Below are 22,480 nucleotides of genomic sequence, written 5' to 3'. Positions count from 1 at the left end.
TTGTGTTGTAACTCATCAGTGCTTCTCTGTGTTGAGTTTGGTGTTTGTATTAATATCTTCCTGTTCACTTTCTGGTCTCCTCAAATGTCAGCGCATGTCCTCAGTCAACCTGTTTAGTGTACCGGTGATTTCTACCATTGTGCTATCCAGTGTGTAAGCATGTTTTCATGCTCCTTGACTCATCATGCTCCACTTAGTTTCACTCTTCTCTCTCGTTCTTTTTTCTGATTCACTCGTTTTTCTTTTGTTCTTTCTTTTGTTTTATTCATTTCAATCCTGTTACTTGGTTTTTCTCAGATTTCATGAAGCTCATTGCATTGGACGTTTATATAATCGAAAAGAGCACAAAAAAGGTCAAACTTATAGTGGGTGCCCCTGTCATCAAAACACAGTAACAGAAGAAAATATATAAAAAAATGGACTGATCAAATCGAGGTTGCATGTAACTTATTGAAGCTCATAACTCACAGCTTTTATCTCAGGCTGGGGAAATAAAAGACTTGGTTTTACTTTTCTCTCTGCTTACGTTTGAGTCTCTGTGCTTTTTATAAGAATGGCTTACATAGGGTTATGATGGCTGTGGTTTTAATGGACACGATTTAATTTTCTCGAGTGCCTTTGTTTATGGTCATGCAGGTGCTGCTTTCCCTAAATGTAATACACCGCAAGACTGCAAAAAGGCTGCCCGTGTCATCATGTGAAAATGTAAGCCGGTTGGCTGTCATTTGTAGTCATTAGAATTGCGCTGGCAAGGGAGCTGGAAGCAGACTTTGCTTTGTTACTGTGCTTATTGTTGCATGCATTGATTACAGGCTATTTCCCACCTCTCCCATCCCTCTCCTCTGCGTGAAGGCAAGGTTGACACCAGTGCAGCCTGACACCGACATGAGGGCAGACTATTGTCTCTCCTCTTCACAGGTGAGTCCCTCTTTTCATTCAGTCGTCTGTGTATTCCTGATGTGAACGAGCTCAACAAATATGATGAAATTAAACCACAAGGCTAGATTGTAAATGCTTGCACACCAATATTGGCTGACTTGAGTCATGTTGTAGCAGAGCTGCTTTCAATAGGATGACAGATGCTGATCTCAGTTGAAGTTATGATACTTTTACACTATTTAATAGAGGCATTTTTCTTTAATATGTATTTTGTGATGGAATCCTTTATTGCTGGATGAGAAAAAAAAGTGTAATAAACAGCCCATTAGGGTGTTTTTGTTTTGTTTTGTTTTTTCTAAGTAAATTACCATTTGATGAGCTTGGAAGAAAGATATTAAAGAAGGTTTGGAGCTATAATAATCTACTGATAGTGTAAACTACCAAGTGTCTGATGTTGTGTTGACTGTATCATCTGCAACAAGAGAGGGAGATTATTGAAAACAATTAAAAGGATGAGGTTCAGCAATAGTGTTTATTTTTGGGAGTGGGATGTGGATATGACCTCATACTTTCAACTTAGCAGAACTAAATCTCTCCGTAGGAAGATACGGTAGACGAAAGACACATTCATTATTAAGAAAATTATTACTAATGCGTTTAAACAGACTTTTTCAATTGCAGTTCAAATGTGTAAAAAAAGTTAGTACAATTATTAAATCTTTTTGAATAAATAAAAGACTGGAAATAAACCAAAATAAATAAAGTTTTTATATTAACTGTTAATGAAATTAATTTTTTTTTTTTTTTTAATAACTATAGCCATATACAATTTAAAATGTTAATGGTTTCTGTAGTTCTGCAGTTACTTCTGAGTTTCTTTGTTACTCTCCTTCTGCATTTATGACTGAAACATATCTGTAACTAACAATTTCTGGTAAAACCAGAAAACTGTCTGGTAAACACATGATCACTTAATCAGCTGATGCAATATTTCAATATGGGATGATTTAAATCTTTTGTGATTGTTTTATGTGTGTTTATGATTATTTAATATGCGTGAAGTTAAATATGGAATTTTACAACATACAGCATAAAATGTAAAAACTGGTCAAGTTTGTTTCTAATGATGTCCACATAAAGAGCTGGCAAGACTTAATCAGTTCACAAGGAATCACATGCGATTTTACCATTTACTGTAAATATATGTTGTGGCTCTGTTAATCTGCATGAAGGAAGTTTTATTGGATATAATTAGATTTTTCCAGAGCCGACTGACTTGATGAAGAAGTAAGGCAGATGTGAGTTTATGATAAAATATTCACCTTTATATTTGATCTGGAAAACCATTGTGATGTTTCTCGGTCTTCGGGGCTTCCACCCAAAATGAAAAGAAAATGAGTTTTGTCTACCACCTCCCGTCATCATATCACCATCCCTGCGGTGTTCATTAAATCCTCTCTAAGTCAGCTGGAACATCTGTTCAATGTTCACTCCACTGGCACTGGAAATTTAATCTGATCGTGCTCATTACAATCACATGTGTTTTTTTTTTTCTTTTTTCTACTATAATGAGCACTGCAAACAACTGTGTCCCAAAACCTCCCGGTGAACACTTACATTCTCACAAACCAATCATTTACAAACATAGAACACATTCACTACTTCATATTGTTGAATTGAAGATATTTATTATATAGAATTTTTTTTCTGTTGTGGCACCAAGAGGCCATTCTGGATTGCTTTAAAAAAAAAAAAAAAAAAAAAAAAACAAGCCAAAGAAATATGTTTTTCCTCATTTTATCACAATCTTTGCTGGTGAAATATTCATCTGATATTTTTCACCATCACCGAGTGAGGAGATGCGTCAGATAAAGCCAACATAGAGGAAAAGTCTTTCAGACATCTTCCATTGTTACATCTGGTTAAAACTCATATTAAAAAAATAACAACTGTTGTGCTGCAGATAAATCTTAAAGAAACAAGCTTCTACTTGTTTGTTTATTTTTAGCAGTATTATTGTCCCACAAAAGATTGTGAGCAACTTGAAGCAGTCTAAAAAAAGGTTACTTCCCACTATGTCTCTTTGTTTTGACAGGTGGATTAAACGATGGATAACATCAGCTTGGGATGGCTGGAGGAGGCTAACAACTCCCTTGAGATCGAGCTGGAGTCCTGCACAACACTGAGAAACCAAGCCTCGCGTATTTTCCTGTATGCCTTTCTCTCTGCCGGCATCATCTCCACGGTGGTGGGAAACTTCCTGGTGGTTTTGGCTATTGCTTACTTCAGGCAACTACAGTCGCCGACGAACTCCTTCGTTATGTCCCTGGCTGTGGCCGACTGCCTCGTTGGCCTGGTGGTGATGCCTTACAGTATGATCCGGACCGTAGAGGGATGCTGGTACTTCGGCTCCCTGTTTTGTCGGCTTCACTCCAGCCTGGACGTAATGCTCTGCACTGCATCCATTTTTCATCTCAGCTGCATTGCCTATGATCGCTATTATGCTGTCTGCAACCCTCTAGTTTATTCCCTGAAGATGTCCAATAGTCGAGTAGCCCTGCTCATCACTGTTTGCTGGGCTGTTCCCATGTTTATTTCATTTGGCCCCATCATGCTAGATCTTCACATCGCCGGTGTTGACATACCGATTCCGAAAGACCTTTGCGTTTTCTTGGTCAATCGCATCTACGCTATCATGGCTTCCCTGGTGGCCTTTTACTTGCCCATGGCTATCATGCTTGTTGCCTACTGGAAGATCTTCAAAGCTGCCAAACGCCAGGCCATGCAGATCAGTGCCATGGAAAGCCAGATGGCGTCAGGAGTGGGAAAAGACTCCAGCAAGAAAAAAAAACACCGGAATACAATGAAGAGGGAGGGAAAGGCAGCAAAAACTTTGGGTATCATCATGGGAGTCTTCCTCATTTTCTGGATGCCTTTTTTCACCATCAACATTGTGGACCCGTTCATCGACTACAGCACAGAGGTGGTCGTCTGGGATATATTTTTGTGGTTGGGGTATATCAACTCATCTCTAAACCCCTTCCTGTATGGTTTCTTCAACCGTTCTTTTCGGAGGGCATTCCTCATGATCATGGGCTGCAGGGTTTGCCTTCCTGGATCATCTCCAGGGATGGATTTATCGCACACGAGGAAAGAGGCTGATCAGCCCTAAAATAGAGACCACATCAGTTTGTTTTGTAGAAAGATTAACATTGTAAATTCAGGGTCGTGACTGCTTAGTAGGTTATTGTTGAGGGTGCTCCAGTCTGGAAGATTAAGATACGATATCGGACTAATAGTAACCAACATTAATTCTGGATTCCACATATTTATACAACAACATTATGATTTTGTGACAGGGAAAACTTAGCCACAGTGGTTTTTTTTTCCTGGGACTGTGATTTTCAAGTAAATTAGCTTTGGATGACTTCCATATGTTGTTCAAGTTAAGGAAGTCATATCAGTTAAATGCAACCACAAAATGGTGAACCGATGGAGTCATTTTGGAGAATGTCCATCTACCAGAAGATGACAGTGTATCCCTTTGTTTATTAATAAGACGTACAAACATCTGTGCAAAGCTGTACAATAAATAACTGTATTATTTTTACTGTGATATAATCTTTGAAAATAAATGCTACAAAAAGGAAGTTTGAAAATGAAAACATGCTAATTTTTTTTTTTTTTTTTTTTAATCAATCTTGGGGAAATTACTTTCTCACATTTAACATATCCTATCAGTAGTTAACCTTAACTACACTTGTTGCTCAGGGACCCAGAGTGGTAAGCCTATCAGCAGTGGGATTACAACCTGTGAGCCGGTTACGATTGTGGGAGTCCTTTTAAGTCTCTGCAAATGAAAAGATTTAAAAATATTACAGACAATTTAAAAATGATACAGACTTGAAAAATGGATTCAGACAGAAAGATCAACAGCCTGATCAGCCTTATGTCTGATCATAAATTTTTCTGAGGAAAACAGGACTGAACCCCATATTATATCCACATGATAAAAAAAAAAGTTAATGTTTCAAAAAAACTGTTTCATCCTTTATTAAAATACAATTCTTGTCACTTTTAAGGATGAGATAAATCCCAACTTAACTATACCAGAACTTGAGGCAGTAGCAGGACAGGAAATAACCCCCTGACTTGAATTTACAATCAGAGAAGATACCTGGCACGTGTTTGAAGGCGAGGATTTACGACACAACATACTGACAGACTTCTCTTTCTTTTACACTGTGTGTAAAAAGTAGGGTTTTAACAGTGTTGTTTGCTTGTTTTTCTACCAACAGAGTTACCTGACATTACTCTCTGTGTTGTTACGCCATACTTTTTAGTTTCAGTCCAACGTTGAGAAAGGCTGACAAGTTAAATTCACTCTCACTTAAGCTCGTTGGTGTAAAGTGATAAGCTGCTGATTCTGCTGATCCTACAGTCCAGGACAGAATGAGGGAGGAAGGCAGTGAGGTGATAAACATAAGGTAACAGGAGGGGTAGCAGGTCTGACAAGGCTGTTCATCGATCATGTCTATTGTAACATGTTAAAGTTAGCGGCACCTCAGCTCCATCAATTTTGGACCGTTCATTCAGTTGGGAAAAATAAATAAATAAATAAAACAATGTACAACAGTTTAATAATTTGTTTTCAGACTTTAAAATTATTTCATTGATTTTAACTAATTGCTGCAATTTTATTTTACACTTCGCACACACTTTGTCTTTATGTGGATGTTTGAATGAATGTACACTTCAGGCAAAATTCGATTTAGGTTTCAGGGCTAAAATGATGTATTTTGACAACGGCTGGCTTGTCCAATGAGCCATACTGTTCAATGTTGGAAAAATTACCCCTTGGTTTTGTGTCACGTATCAAGAGCGAGTACCACCGGGGTAATTGAGCAGTGCAAAAGCCAGCCATTTATCTGAACTAGGTGTGTCAACATCTTGCAGAGCCGTGGCAATGGGAGTGAATCAAACCCTGGGCCATGTATGACAGAGCTGTGCCTCCATTTGAACAAACAATAAGCTGAAAACTGACAAAGAAAATGCTAAAAAGTGACTTGGGTTGTGGTTTGGCATTGCTTTAAGGTTTGCAATGAAGATGAGGAAAAAAAAGGGGGAAAAAAAGAAAGCACTTTGGAAAACTGAGTAAATTCTTGAAATGTAGAGTATTTTTTGCTGCAGCCTGACTCTTCCTGGAGTGTATAGTAATCCTGTGCTCAGCCTTGATACCCACTACTCACTGTGCATAATAAATCAGCCCCACTTCATATAGTCAAGGACCAGACAGCTTTGTGCACATGATGAACTTTGATGTGGAGCTGCAGCCTGTTTATTTGCTCTGAGCCCCAGTCAAAGTCAAATCTTTGTTAAAGTAGCATCAATGTTGTCAATGCACAATGAAAGCCGGAGACACTCGCTGTCTCTTTTAAACAGTCAAACTTTAAACACTATGAACATTTAATCAACACATTACAATGGGAGATTTAGATGTTTATTATGAAATACAAAACATCACTGCAAGGACTCTACTGACATTTTTTTTAACTATGAGCAAAGAAATGCCTTTTTTTTCTCTATACAAGCGATCGCACTTTGCCCTTGTTTTATAGGCCTCATTTAAGTTGGTAAATATTTATATAACTGGCATCCAGTCGGCCACATGCCTGCCCTTTTCCCAGATATCAACTGTAATGACTTTGTAACTGCTGCATCAATCAATGCATTTTAAGGAGAAAAACTTCAAATTTATTCAACTTAAAAAAGACATAATGCTTTACTTCCCTGCAAGTCAAGAAAACATTTTGGAAAACTCATGCTGGAATTCAGCAAATAGCAGGAAACAATTGAGATTTGAGAGTCTTGATATGGTCTCTCTTTCTCTGATCTGCGTTGCCTGCAGCTCAGCCTGATGTGAATCTGTCGCTCACTTTCTTATATTTCCTGAAAACTTTGTGTCACCAACTAAAAAATTAGCAGGACACCAATATGGTTTCTCTTCTTTTTTTTATTTTTTATTTTTCCACTTTTCTCTCACACAACATCAAAAAATACAAAAGGCATATTATTTTTCACTTTAGCACTCGCTGAGCAATGCAAATTATAGTTAAGTGAGCCACGCAGACTCAAGTGTACAAAACAATATCAGGTAAACATAGAAATTCAACAGAATAAATACTTATTCTTTGCTGGCCTCGTTCTTTACAATGCCTTGTCAAAATAGAAAAAAAAAACATGACAAATGAATAATCATAATCCATTCGGAACACTTTAAATTGCACTCACAAATCATTATTTGTTGCAATAAACTTTTTCTTTTGTTTTTTTACAAAATATCAAACAAAGCCATCACCATTTATTGGGAGTTGGTGTCACACAGTGTCAGCTGTCAAATAGTTAAAAGCACAAAGGCTGTTTAATATAAAATGTAAAGAAGAGAGAGTGTGTGTGTGTGTGTGGGTGTGTGTGTTCTCGGCCTTAATATTGACACTCAGATATTTAATTCTTTATTGATGTTGGTCCAATATGGGCCTTTGAAAAATAAATAGATAAATCTCTGGTGGCCCTCTTAAATGTCAGTCTCTTTCAGGCCATAACATTCGGCCAAATCATAGAACTGATAACCGCTCTGCTCACAAGAGCTACAAATCCCCATAGAGATTGTGTCCACTGTGTTTGTGCGGCCCACCGCAACTGCGGTGCCTTTCCCCGTTCCTCCTTTAATCTTATTTGACAGATTGTTCACTTTTTCTTTCAGCTGGAAGGAGGACTTTTGTAGCGGTGGAAACAGGCTCCATCGTTTGAAACCCAGCGGGTGTCCTTTCCCCTTGTGTAAAAAGGAGCCGCCACAGGAATCGTGCACAATATAGCTGGGCCTATAGTCTCCTCTCTGATCTCTCGTCACTCCCCTGACAGCTGTCCGCCACCGCTGGTCATAGAAGCGCCGTAGCACTCTCTGTTTCTGGTAACACTGGCACTTGAGGAGCCGGGTGAAGGCTCGCTGGAACTCTTTGCTGGAGCAGGGGTAGATCATAGGGTTGATGCAGCTGTTGAAGTATCCCAGCCAGAAGATCACCTTGAACACGGTCTCAGACGGTTTCAGAGCTGGAAAGAAAGAACCTGAAAAGAAGCCATCACAAGGATTTTGTGAGTAAACATGTGAAGGTGCACAGTAAAATTCAAACCTTTTACAGATATTCTATAAAAGAAAAAAAAAAAACAGGTGAAATACAATGTTGAGCCAGAAGACATATTTAAATAATATTAGCACAAGGATATAGTTATTATTGATCTGGGCCTTACTCAGATCAAATTATAAAATGATAAATCAATAATTGTAGCAATAATACTTTTAAGAATTGTAGCAATAAGACTTTGAAGAATCTAACAACTCACATCAATGCAATATTTAGCATTGCTGAGAATAACTGTCCCACTGCTCATCAACATACAATAAACAATGCATGCGTGTGTGCACAGTATAGCAGTAATATGCAATGTATATGCATTTTCAGCACTCTCACAGGAAAATGCTGTTTTTGTGATGTTGTAGTGATTTACTGCAGTAGCGGTTTGGTTATGTTTATTTATAGGGCAGATATTTTTAGAACAGGCTTCAGCAACCAGACACGGTGCAAAGAGCCTGCCTTGTGACGCCAGTGATTACGTAGAGAGTGTGATCGTGACACATTTTCGGTTGTTTCTCAAACTCCACACAACTCCACACCTTTTTTGCATACAATAAACAAGAAAGCAGCCCCCACCCCCCTATCTGTGGTACATGTACACTCTGGAGAAAAGAGCTGGAGGATACACCCTGTCATGTAGGATTTCTGCTGCTACGCTCCAAGGAGAAAACTCATAATTGTTGTACCACCACCTGTCACAAGTCTAGTGTTCTGCTGCTGCACACATTTATACAAGCCTTGTGCTTGTCATTAGTGTAACTGTAATGGAAAAAATAACATGCTGTGAGCAACCTTTAAAATATTCTCTCTTTTTTTTTTCAAATGTTTGGTTATATCGGCAGAAGATAAAAACATGTTTTTCTTTCCTGAAGGCAGAAAAAAAATGAACAAAAACAAAATCCGTTCAAACTTTTGGTTTTGTGGTTGAAGTCATCAAACACTGGTAATTTCTCACAAATAGCAGACTTTTAGCATATCTTAGTCAAGAAACAAATCCTTTCTGGACCATCAACGAAAGCTACTTTTGCTTCACATTACATTGATTTGCATGCTTTTGCTCATTCAATGTCACCTTTCTTGTTTTCCTACTAGTTGTTGCTGTCTCTCCAGGGTTCAGGTTTTGACACATTGTCGACCCCAGACACAGAGGCAGCACATCACAAAGCTAATATCGAGTCTGCTCTCCCCAGACCCACATGTCCATTTTCATCTCAATTCTGTTAGTCCAATGAGGAAACATGAAATGGCTTTTATGTAATTTCCAAAGTAATGGTTTCATGCCGTTTTGACATCAGCCACAAGCAGCAAACTGCGTGCTGACAAATGCAAACAGGAGATTTGTACCCAAGGCAAAAAAAAAAAAAAAAAAACGAAATCAGAAAACACAGTTCATACTCTTTGTCTTGTTGTGGGCAGTATTGAAGTGTTTTGTGTATTGCTTCCTCTGCCTGGCTTCTCCTTTTCTGTCATTGGTGTAAAGAGTCTCCACAAACTAGTTCTGGCTAACATGATTAATGATTGAGACGAATAAAGTGATTAATGGAGATGATCCCCTCCATTGATTCTGCTCTCTAAAATGATTAAAAAAATGAAGTCATTCTGATGGCAGACATCAAGTGATTCACCTCTCTGACGCACAACCACAACACCATGACAACGGCCATTTCTCTCTCTCTTTTTTTTGTATGTGCCTCAGAGAAAACAGTCTGTTATAATTCAGATGTCTCCCTCTTTGTATACCTTCTGACTGGGAGCGTTTCTTAAGTTCATATTTGACAGTATCCAAGTATGAATTCAAGCAAGAAACAACTGCCGTGAATATACAATGAACCCAATGCAGATGTCTGGGGAGAGCCCTCCAAATTTTTATGACAATATTTAGTGATGGCTGTCTACTGTGGGCAGCATTCAGATCAGTCCTCTTACACACCCAGTCTTTTATGACCAAATATTGTTTGAAGATAAAAAATTTTTATATTGTGGATTTCATAGTGTGATTTGCTAACATAATAACATTGCTCTCAGCTCAACGCCTGCTGTTTCCTACTAGAGATGTAAATATCTTGGAATCACCAGAGACTTCACAGGGTTAAAAGAAAACTCACGGCAGAGGTAAATAAATATGTATTTACAGCAGAATGATTCAAAGGCCGCCTGTGTATTTGTGTAACTACAAGACCATGTCACAAATTGGGACACAATGATGGTCACTGATCTGGTTCAATGGATTTCAGACAATGATGATCACTGGAACCAAATAGAGGCCTGCCTACCTTTGGTGACACAGGTCACACTAATTATTTGCAGCAGTCTATTTTCTGGAGTTTGTTATTACCAAGAAATCTCATGACAAGACTAAGAATACTATCAAATAAAGACGGAATCTGAAGTCCTTGATTTAAAACAAGTGCTTTATGTACTTATGTAATATGTGGAGCAATTATGACAAAATAAAAAAGAATTAGAGGGGAAAAAAATAATTATTTCATTACAACACATATCTTAGATATTCATTGTATGTAATACATAACAATAAAAATTATAAAATTAGGTTAAAAAAATTTCAATAAGTACAGACAAAAAATAATTTCAGATGAAGGCATCTGACTGCAATTACATTAGTTCGGCTTATTATTGCTAAATACTCGTACTTGGTGTGAAATAGGTTTGAGTGACTGGGAAGGTACAATGTTGTTGAAGCTCTCGGAAGGTTTGAAATCATCCTCCCAGGCATTAAAATTCAGAGTCTATCATTTTGTAAATGATGCTGTTATGTTGCTTTTATATTCTAAAGTGATTTACCAGACGTATGAACAGTCCTTTTTAGAAAACAAACAGTGAAACTATGTGCCGTTTGAATTGAAGTGAAAAAGAAAGGGAACGTTCACAATAAAACCAGTCAATTATCACACATTGGTATCCCATCAAACACAATCCACTTTTGATTCCACAATGAGAGAATATATTTTATGCTGAGAAAGTCTAAAATGCTTTTTCCATCCATGCCCTCAGTATCCGGTAAACCAGAAGAGTATTCATGAGTCAGGTGCACTAATTTAAGCAAATGATGTTTTGGCACTCTCAGTGGCGTCTCAAATGAGTCACACTACTCCAGCTAGATATGCATCATCGGACCAAAAAGGCCTGATTGGAATAAGAGGTGCTAAAAGTGCACGTCTACCTCTCAGTGAAAGGGTACTTAATAATAGTTATTTCTCCAATGTACCACTATCGACATCAATCTTTCTGACTGACCAAATATGGGCAAGCGGAAATGGGAATCATGAGCTGCCAGTGCTCATCATCTGTCAGCAATTCAGGGAACAAACAGAAACCCCCCACAGGGATGAATCGACTGTCTAACACTTATTGACCCGTCGGGATTTTACATTATAAAGTACTTCCTCAGGGGAGGTCAGAGTTCAGGGTTGTTTTATAGAACAACATGAATTCAACCGGCAGATGGTTTTCAACAGGGAGGCTAAGATTCCTAAGAGTTCTGTGTTTTATTTAGGTTTAACCACCAAATGACACTTCATCCACTTATATGCTGCAGGCACTGCATGATAGCTGTAGCTGCAGCATTGGTCTGACTGTTTTTACCATGCAAATTAAAAACATCTACAACCATCTACTGGAGTCATACATTTAAATTAACTGAAGATGCCACATTCTCTAAAATGATTATCCCTTTTGGCTGAGATCTATTTTGTTTACTACTTTAAAATACAGATTTATGGTGTCACTTTTCCGACATAATTTATCTTTGCAGCAGGTTCCATAATATGAGGACAAAATCACAATATATTAGTTCATCATAAAAAAAACCGTTTATTTGCCATATTATTAAATGTTTGGTAATGTGATGTGAATGAACTGATGATGTGAATAATCTGTGTTGACTATGATTTTAAAAATGAAGCCCTTTGCACATATTTCATCACATAAAATGATCGAGGAGCTGTCTTACACCCCTGCTTACAAATACACCTGCCCTTTCCTCTCCCATTGAGCAACTAACATGATTAGTGGAACCAGATTTCATTTCTAGAACCCCACCTCTCTCTCTCGCTTTCTCTCTCTGTATCTCTCTCTCTCTGCAAGCTTTGCTTTGCCCTATTTATTCAATTCTGTGAATGTAGAGGTGTGGTAGGAATGAGAGTGCTGCTGCATGAGAACTACAGTGTTAATGTCACGCCCAGTTGTTCCAAACAGTTTTTACAATCAATTATAGGAAATGTATGCCAAATTTAAATTCATGAGCCTGATTGGAGTATTGATTGTATATGTGTATATTAGTGTATATGGAAGTATATGGTTTTCAGGTCTAAATCTAAAACTATTACCTCCTTTGGGTACATGGCTGTAGGTAACTGCATATTGCATCCTTCACTTTGATTTATATGTGCCCATAATGACTTGAATTTGTTATCCTTTGTGAGGGATCGACAGCAACAAGAGACTGACTACTTCTCTATTCATGCCTCTAAAAGCATTTGACATGCCATTCATTCAGAATTGTGTTTAATTGTTTTTAAGGAATGGGTTAGGAATGGCCTTTTTTTTTTTTTAATTTGGGGGGGGGGGGGGGGGGGGGGGGGGGTACTCAGTGGAACTATGCAGTGACCTCTGGGTCACAAGTGACTCTCAAAATACAAATAAGCACGCATGTTCAGATAATTGATTATTACTGTATAAGGTTCTTGCTGAAGAAGGAAACCTACTTGAAGGTGTCTGGTTTCAGAGAGCTCATTACTAAAGAATGTATGTCTATTATGACTGCTGCTGCTGTAAGAATGTGACATAAGCCATCTGAAGAAAAAGGCTCTCAGAAAAATTTCAAGCATGAAAACGAGTTTTTGACCTTTACTAACCAAAACGTTGCTTTTTTTTTTTTTTGCATTATGACAATCTTCCAAGTTGACAAAGCCCTGGAATGGTGCCTGAAATAAATATCATTAAATCAAGCATATGTGTGTTTTCTTATGACATTGTAGGTTTTACTTGGTGATAAAAGTCTATTTTTAAAGTACGCTGTACGTTGTTTTGTCTGTAAAAAAAAAAAAAAAAAAAAAAAAAACAATCATGGCTGATCGTTACAAGGAGCTACAGACATAAAATGTTGCAGCACTCTAGGGAAAACCAAAATACATATAAATAAATAGTTAAACTCATCATGGGTGGGAAGGAATAATTTAAATGTCTCTGTAAATAACATTTCACAAAATAGTAAAACAAGAAATCCATCCTGAGTAAGGCACTTTAAAGCATTCCATGTGTAATAATTAACAATTTTACCACTCTTAATATAATAAAATTTGATAACAAACATTGATTCGTGACTAGATGAGTACTCGAATCGAATATTACATCTGTGTGCATATAAAAAGCCCAATACGCCAACTGGAGCACATTTTACGCAGCGTTACGCAGAAGAAAGTCATAACGCAGCCTACCGAGTGGCAGAAAGAAGAAAAACGGCAGCCAGCAGAGGATGAACATCCCCACGACGATGGCGAGGGTTTTAGCAGCCTTTTTCTCCCTGGAGAACTTCATCAGCCGGACAGACAGAGAACTTCTGAACGGGTGGTTCTTGTTGCTCTTGCAGCTGGCGGGACGCGCGTCCTCCGGCGCGCTCCGACAGTGTATACGGAGGACCACCTCCATCGACTTGTTCCTCTCCCGCTTGACGCCCGCTTCCAGGCTCTTGGTAGTCCTGCGGGCCACCACGTACACCCTAAAGTACATGATGAGAATGACCATGAGCGGGAGGTAGAAGGAGAAGAGCGAGGAGAAGAGCGCGTATCCCGGCTCCTCCGTGATCCTGCAGATGCTCTCGTCCACCGGCGGCGGTTCCTTCCAACCCAGCAGCGGTCCGACGGAGATCACCGTGGATGAAACCCAGACGAGTACTAGGATAGCCACAGCCTTCCTCTCTGTCATGATGCTCGGGTATTTCAGACAGTGCTTCACCCCGATGTATCGGTCGACCGAGATGATGCAGAGGCTGAGGATGGATGCGGTGCAGCAGAGTACATCCACCGCCGCCCAGATGTTGCAGAAAACCCGTCCAAACACCCAGCAACCCAGCACCTCTAAAGACGCAGAGAAAGGCAGCACGATGATGCTCAGCAGAAGGTCTGCCATGGCCAAGTTGACAATGAAGAAGTTTGTGACGGTTTGCAGGTGTTTGTTGCAAACCACGGACAGGATGACCAAAATATTCCCAACGATCGCCACCAGGATGAAAACCGAGAGAAAGACCCCGACCCCGACCACCTGCGAGTCCATGGTGAAGTTCCTGCACGTCGTGATGCTGTCATTTTGAAAGAGCATCTGGTCCAAAAGAGATCCATTAATAGCTTCAGAAAAATACATCCCATGGTTGCTTTCGTTCCTCAAGTTAGAGGCTGTCATTTTGAAACGCCATAAAGAGAACTTTGGGCTAAGTTTGTTTCTTTTAAGAATGCAGAGTGACGGACACAGTTCTCAGTCTCTCGTCTGCGAGATCACCAAGCAGCCGTCCTCCCTGTCAACATGTGAATCAAGCCGCGCGAAACACGTCAACTAAACTCAAACAACTCCATCACAAAATACACGCGTGACTACGAAACCCCTTTAAGTATTTTAACTCACTAAAAACGGCCTGGGTTTACTTCTTGATGGATGAAGTACATCTACCCGCAACGACGATAATAATAATAATTAAAAAAAAAAGAAGTAAAATGCATTTTGGTCCATTTCACTGCATTTCTTCCATGCAGTGGCTTTCCACTGGTGGCATCCTTTGTAACAACTCCCTGATCAGAGCTGGACCAGCAGGTCGGAACCGACAGCTCCACCCACACGACACACACTCACTCACGTCGCCTTCACAGCACTCCACAAGAGAGCGTTGCTTTCAGTGTGGTCAGTTTTTATTTGATCTGACACATCTGGCCTTATTTCACCAACACGTTTGTGCATCCGTATACATAACAATATAAAGGTCATTTAATGTCTTCATGGGACACGATTTGCATTCAGAGGTAAATAAAACAAAGGCAAGACTAGATTAAAGAATGTCCACATTCTTCTCTCATTATAAACTTCTCTTCAAAATAAGTCACAGCAGGATCAGATCAAAACGCATTACACTACATGAAACCATAGTGTGAAAGTCATAGGCCTACTGAGGCACTTCCTTGTTCCCAACTGACTCTGCAGCTGCCATCTCCAAGTGTGCATAGCCTAAGTAGAAGCACAGGCCTGTATGAGCCACCAGAGAGCCTGGAGGAGACGGAAGGTCAAGAGGCAGAGTCACAGAGAGGACAAACAAACTCTGCATGGGAAAACATCCTCTCACATCCACCCATCAGTGCAGCTATGGAGTGTATTTTGACATCACAAGACACTGGTCTATTCAGTGCTATCTATTTAATTAAATTTATGTAGCATAAATTACAAAACACTCATCTCAAAGCCAACTTGAGAAAAAAAAAAAGAAGAAGGAAAACAGATGCCACAAAAGTAAGTATTGCTGGAGATGTAGAGATGGACCCTCTTTTAACACAAAGAAACCCATCAGAAAGAGCACACAGAGCAGAGAAGTAACAAACAACCAACGTAATGCATGGCAATCAAGCCGGGAACAAGAGCTTTTAACTCCACATTCCTGCAGAGAATGTCTGATAATGTTATTTTAATAAGGGAGATATTATCTGAAAGAATGAGGAAGTTTTCTTGGGAAAAGGGACAAACCTATTGGAGTTCTTTCTTCCTTTACAGTGACTGTGTTGTGGATGTGTGTTTGTTTTGATTTTCTGCATATTCTTTCCTTTCAAGGACAACAATATTTGCTCGATAGAAGAAGAAAATCAAACCATGTAGGTAATAAACATCAACTATGTTCTTGAGCGATAACAATATAATGGGAAGGATTTTGTATGAAGCCTCGGGTGATGAGTGAAATACTGGTCAAAGGATTGGACTGTTTGCTGGGAGTGGTTGAATTGAAAGGTGGATGACTGGTGAAAATAAAAAGAGAGGCTGATTAGGGTGAAGTGAGGGGAGGAGGAAAGGGAAGAGGAGAAGGAGGGTTGTACACAGACTCTGAAAGGCTAAATGACCATTTTACATTGATGCCGAAAGAGGATGGATTAAAGACTGATTGGCTCTTGAAAAACCCATAATATCAATTGATGTAATTGATACAAAAAAAATGAAATCTGCAAAAATTTGCATATTTGCTTTTGGATGAATATAGACAGGACATGAATAGAACTTCCTTAGTAAAGTCAAACATAAGCTCTATTTATACGTAATGACTCTGAATGTGCAATGATGAAAGTAATCAGAAACTCGAACTGTGCACAGAGATTGTTTTAGGCAGGTGGTTAGTGATAAAAACACCCCACTTTTAAATGGTCACAGTTGATAATATGAGAAAACCTTCAATTTGGTTGTTTTTATTAGCTACACACTCATGTATAGATGTTCATTCAATTCTTTAGTAGTTCAAAATGCCATCTTCCAAACTGACTCTGGAATATTATCATTTAAACTAATCTCCCAGAAATAGTGAATGACAACATAGTCTGAACTATTCATTCAGCAGGGTTTTAATAATATTCAAGGAAAACATGATGAGGTAAACTACATACTGCTCTATTAAAGGGTCTCACTACAATGCTGTGTAGAGTACCTATTTTGGGCTGGAGTGCCTGATATCACATCATTGTACAGTTAAACAGATGTAACAGGATATTTCCAAATGAGAGTGACAAATTAAAACCTTGACAAATAAACAATCACTTGGTTGTCCTGCAAGTACCAGTGTAACATCATGAAGTCCTCAAGACATTTAGTTGGACCGTATAAATCAGAACAAGTTGGAAACAGCATGCATGTTTCTTGTGATAAGCCGCAGGTCAAAATGCAACGACCAGAATGATTGTCAATTTATTCTGATGACGCAATGTTACACAGCTGGTATACGCTTTGTGTCAACGTAAGATTGGCCTATTGGCGGAGTTGTGCTCGCTGAATAAAGATGCTTCAATTGTGATTTAAATTCACAGCTGAAGCTGAGGACAATGCTGTCGTCACCTGTCTGTCACCAGTGAGGGAAGGTCAGGGGAGTCAGGGGTCGCGAGGGGAGTCATGACGCTGCTCTGCAGGATGCTTGATTTGTGTACGCTAATTGTGATGCTGCTATGGGTAAAGTGTTAAAGACAGTATTGACTTTCCATGAATTACAATGTGCTTATGAATGAAATAAGTAAAAACAACAACAACAACAAACAAACAAACGAATGAATAAAAAACATGCCTTGTAAGGGGAGCACACATAGGAGAAGATGGAGGCGCAGCAGCTTGAGCACCAACTGTGCCTTGATTAGCAAGAAATAGATGCTGAATGACTGTGTCCAGTTAATTCATTTCAAATCTGACAGAAAACACACTCTGGAATTTCTGTTGGAGATTGTTGAGACAAGGCTTCAACTTCAGTCTCATGACAATATCCCACTTTAATTCCCGGTGTGGAGTTCGCATGTTCTGGTTCGTTCATGGGTTGTGTCGATGTGCCTATGTTGACAGATTTTTAACCATGTGATTGACCGGTTGACCTGTCCATAGTGTCACCTGCTCATTGTTGGGCCCAGCCCAGCTCCTCCCCTCCTGTTGGACAAAGAAGATGATTGAGTGGTTACTTTTGTATATATTGTGCTGGAAAATTGTATGTCACGTTCATCACGTCATTTTCAGTAAACCTGTCGTGTAAAACCAAAGTAAACATTTTGCAAGTCTTACAACTTTACCTGCAAGATATTCTGCTCATGACACCAGTTCCCGCAGTAGTCAGCAGAAATCTTTTGACTGTAGACAAACCTTTATCGAATTTTCCATTTCCATCTTTATATCAGATTTTGATCAATATGCTTGAAATCAGCAGCTCATGTTGTAGAAGATAAATCTTAAGATGATTCTGTGAAATGATCAAAAACATTCCAGTCTCTCCCCACATGATTTAATGATGTCTAATGATAATTACACAGCATATTACAGAATCACTGACGAGATGGAAACAAAAGAGACCTTTCTATAATTAGACAAATCTTACTGTTAAAAAAAAGTATTGATTTCATGTTGAGCCCTGACAGCCATGAAAAAGTTTCTTGTCAGTGCTTTTGAAATTATGTCTTGTAAAAATATCTCACATCGGAAATGTTATCTTGAATTAGTACAATTATCTTGTCTTACCCACAGTTCACTCAGAAATCCAACCTTGATAAGGCCAATTTATTTGTCTTGTAAGATTAGGGTGCTGCTCTTTATGTGCAGTGCAATATATTGGGGAAGTGTTACATTAAACGTTGGCGTGTGGTGTTGTGAAATATGGATACAATTATAAGGTAGGGCTTTTATTAGTTTTCTGTCAGCTTTATTCTTAGACGCAGCTGTGAAGACGAACGGAAGTAGTCACATGAGCGTAAATCACGGTGAGGATGGTGATCATTAGCAGCACTAATGCTCACATGTTTCAATAATTAAGCAGTGCAGCTCAATTTCAGACGGGAATTTGGTCATTAACGTCATGAGGATCCTGTCATTGCAGCACATTAATTAAAAATGTTACTTAGTGACAATATTATATTACAACACACATTTTTACATGTTTAAGTGTGTGTTCACAGTTAGCAGGTTTAGCTCTGATAAAACGAACTCAATTCTATTGTGCATCAGTGGCACCATGGACCAAGACCGACTGAAAAACTGGTCTTGTTTGCTTAAAGTCCCAATGAAGTGAAAAATAGTAGGGGTATGTATGTATGTATGTATGTATGTATGTATGTATGTATGTATGTATGTATGTATGTATGTATTTACATTTACAAATTTTTTAAGGGGTTACAGTTTCTTTTCAGCTTCACTAAATAACCAGCCAATAGGGTTGTTTTCCTACATTTCTTTGCTTCCTGCCTCTGTATCATCCTTGATTTTCATGCTTCATGTGGCACCACTCGTGTGTGTGTGTGTGTGTGTGTGTGTGTGTGTGTGTGTGTGTGTGTGTGTGTGTGTGTGTGTGTGTGTGTGTGTGTGTGTGTGTGTGTGTGTGTGTGTGTGTGTGTGTGTGTGTGAGATGACTATTCAGTATTTTCCAGCGATTGAAATGGCCAGTCAAATATTGCAACACATCCCACTTTCTTTAACTGTTTTCGCAGGACATCTTAGATATGTCACTCAGACACACAGCCAGCTTTGCTTCCATTGTGAAGCAGCTTGAGAGAGATATGAATGCAGCACAGAGAAAAAAAAACAGGAGAAAAAAACAATCACGTGGCAAGACACCCAGAACTTACCCTCCTCCTTGCCGTTCTTCTTTGTTGGTATTGTTATAACCAGCACATACAGTGATGCCTGTTTCTAACAGCACATTAAGCTATACTCATATTCATGTGTATCCTCAATAGTTCTGCATGGTCACATGTCTGATCTAATTAAAAAAATAAAATGTCGAAATAAACTCAACGTGAACAAGCAAATACTTTTTTTTTCCAGCACGAAGAACCAAAACAAGTATCTTTACACTTCAGTTCTGCTCATTCAAACAAATGGATTGTTATCAAGACCTGCAGCAGCCTGATAACAACCCATTCATGTGGATGAGGGGTGTTAGAGGAGGAGATAAAACATGCAGGGGAGTATTGGTAAGGTTTGGTATGCACCCTTATTGTAGGACAAATGAACACACATTGATTTAAGTACCAATATCTTCAATAATCACAAATATTGTTTCAGAAATTTAGCAGTCCAAAAAAATAATTAGGTGTCCTTCAAATCACTTGATTGGTGGGTTTGGCTGAAATGTGTAAAAGATATTATGGCAATTTGGTTCTGATATTGAGTCCTTAGTGTGGGTGACGGGGCTTCTGTTTCTAGTCACAATTAATCTGCTCAGCTGTCAAGACACATCTTTATTATTGGATTTATATGTATATATATATATATATATATATATATATATATATATATATATATATATATATATATATATATATATATATATATATATATATATATATATATATATATATATATATATATATATATATACATATGTATATATAAAAAAAGACAACCCACCTGCTCCTTCGAGAGGACAAAATCAGCAGCCACAGTGACCAGTGGGCTGCTGCAAGGAGGGAAGATTTTGTAGCTGCATGTTGTGGAGCATGTCAGAGGGAGTTTTAGAAAATGAAGTACTTTGTGGAGACGAGAGGTCACTAATGATTGTGTCTTAACCAGCACATTCAAAAGATGAATTCTTTTGAATGGACTGAGTGTTTTCCTCAGATTTGTTTTTTCAAGTTGTTAAAAATGAAGCAACAATTTTGCCATTGGCTTTTTCCAGTCTCTGCTTTAAGGCTGTAAATGATTTTCATATATCTACAGAAAGCTGAGTCTCACTTGCCGAAAAACCCGAAAGGCAAAAAGCTGTCAAAACATAGAAGTGTAGCTGGCTGCTGTATGAGTCCTGCAGAGGATTACTGGAGAAACTAGAAAACGCCTGCCCATTTCTATTGCAGGTGTCCACTGATAGCAACCCTTTATACATGTTTAATGAGAGCTTGATTGTGAAAATGTTTATTTTTGCTGCGGGTGGTACCTTGTGTGTCTCAAAAACGTGTGAACTTGTGCCGCAATGCTTTTTGACACTGTTAAACAGCATATCAGATATTCAAAAAACTAATTCTAATTTCTGTGAATTTGATTGAACTAAAAAAGGAAGTGAATCAGTCGTACCCTTTGAGTTCTGCTTATGTTTTGCTTCAATTCCAGTTTGTTCCAACGATTGACTTCCATTTATAAACTTTATACGTGGAGCATCAGCCATCTCCACCATGTAAAGGCTGCCTATTTTCCTGAAACAAGTGAATTACTTTACCAGCAAGTATGAATTGTATTTGTCCATCTTCAAGCAAGAATGGCTAAAATTTCCATTTTGTCACATGTTAGAAGAATAAATATTGAGTCATGACATTAAACAGATTCAAATTTCATATCCTGAAAAGTTACATCTGATTGGTGGAGTACAGCTTTAACTCACCTCATAGCAAGAAGGTCTCTACTTTCAGTTGGTGTGTATTTGTGCAAAGCGTTTCTCCAAGTACCCTGGCTTCTTCCAGCAGTCCCCCGCAAAAGATTGCATTTGAATTCACCTGGCAACCCTGCATTTAATCAGTTCATCATTTAATGTTTATCAGCAGTACTTGGCTCCTGCGCCCTGTGATATTGGGTTGGATGCAACAGCACAGAGGATGGATGGATTGGTGGATAGGCGGAAAGTCACAGCATGCCTCTCTGCAGGACATAAATGGTTTGAAGCAGTCTGTATCTTCAAACAGCACTGAAAGGCAGGAGGACATTTCAGTGGAAATATTCACAAAGCCTTTCATAACATTAAGTTATAAAAAAGACAGATTTAAACATAGGATGGTCATACTACAAGACGTAGGATGACAACATCTATTTTTTTTTAATGATTATACATTTTTATCGAGTACATGATTTGTAGTGTCACCCAATGTCTTATGCAATGTGAGCAGCTTCATAATGGTTCTATGATAACACTTCATAAGAGATCTATACAGGGACCTTAAGAAAGACAAAAGAGCCACATGGGGATCAAAACCTCACCTCCAACATCTCCAAATGGTGGCAATTCTATTGACCACTCTATTAACGGTGTCAAACTCTCATGTTCAGCAGGCGCATTGATCTTAATTTGATTTTGAGTGAGCAAGCCACTAAAATAGCAGCATAAATAGGTCATCCTAAAGTCATTCCATTCCATTTTGAACCACTGGCCATAAGTTTGACACCGAGGTTATAGATGGATAGCTGCTTTAACTTTTGCGGCCTGGATAAAACAAAGGAAAAGTAAGGCCACCAATTGGATGAGATGTGAGCCTCAGACAAGGGTTGCTGTGGCTCAGCTTGTGTTGTTGATCGTTTTCCAAGCATAAAATCGACAGGTCAATCCATCTCTACTTGTTTATTGCAAAGTAACTGAATGAGCTACGTCTCACTGCATCCTTTTTGTTTTCCTTTTTAGGAGGAAAAGTGGACAAAAGTTTGCAGCTGAACTAAAAATTATCACATTTAGCTGAGTTATGGAGAAATTCATAGTCTGTCCAGTCTGTTACACAGTCACATTATGGAGGTTTTTTTGAGGCTGGACAGTTTTGACTGAAGCTTGTTGCCTTTTTCCAGTACAGTTGTAAAGTTGTTGTACCATTGAGTAACTGATGAGGCTTCTATGTATAACCATACGTATGTCTGGAGAGCGAGGAGTGAATGTGTGTTTGTGAGAATGTAAAAAAAAACCCAAAAAAAACCCAACTCACACACCCTACAGTCCAGCT

The 22,480-nt window shown here is 38.7% G+C and overlaps 2 protein-coding genes across 2 annotated transcripts; one reads left to right on the top strand and one right to left on the bottom strand.

Moving 5' to 3' along the window:
• Positions 1-2,986: 2,986 nt before the first annotated feature.
• LOC308128696 (5-hydroxytryptamine receptor 4) lies at positions 2,987-4,051 on the top strand (the record flags this gene model as incomplete). The annotated part of the gene is made up of 1 exon (XM_080494358.1): positions 2,987-4,051. One exon carries the CDS (start codon positions 2,987-2,989, stop codon positions 4,049-4,051), a length of 1,065 nt encoding a protein of 354 aa, XP_080350484.1.
• A 3,227-nt stretch (positions 4,052-7,278) lies between these two features.
• Positions 7,279-14,489, bottom strand: adra1d (adrenoceptor alpha 1D; the record flags this gene model as incomplete). Its single annotated transcript, XM_080494207.1, has 2 exons — positions 7,279-8,004; positions 13,529-14,489. 2 exons carry the CDS (start codon positions 14,487-14,489, stop codon positions 7,454-7,456), a joined length of 1,512 nt encoding a protein of 503 aa, XP_080350333.1. The 3' UTR covers positions 7,279-7,453.
• Positions 14,490-22,480: the final 7,991 nt, after the last annotated feature.

Source organism: Blennius ocellaris (assembly GCF_963422515.1).
Source record: "Blennius ocellaris genome assembly, chromosome: 3".
NCBI lineage: Eukaryota > Metazoa > Chordata > Actinopteri > Blenniiformes > Blenniidae > Blennius > Blennius ocellaris.
This window is presented reverse-complemented; position numbering and strand designations above follow the sequence as displayed.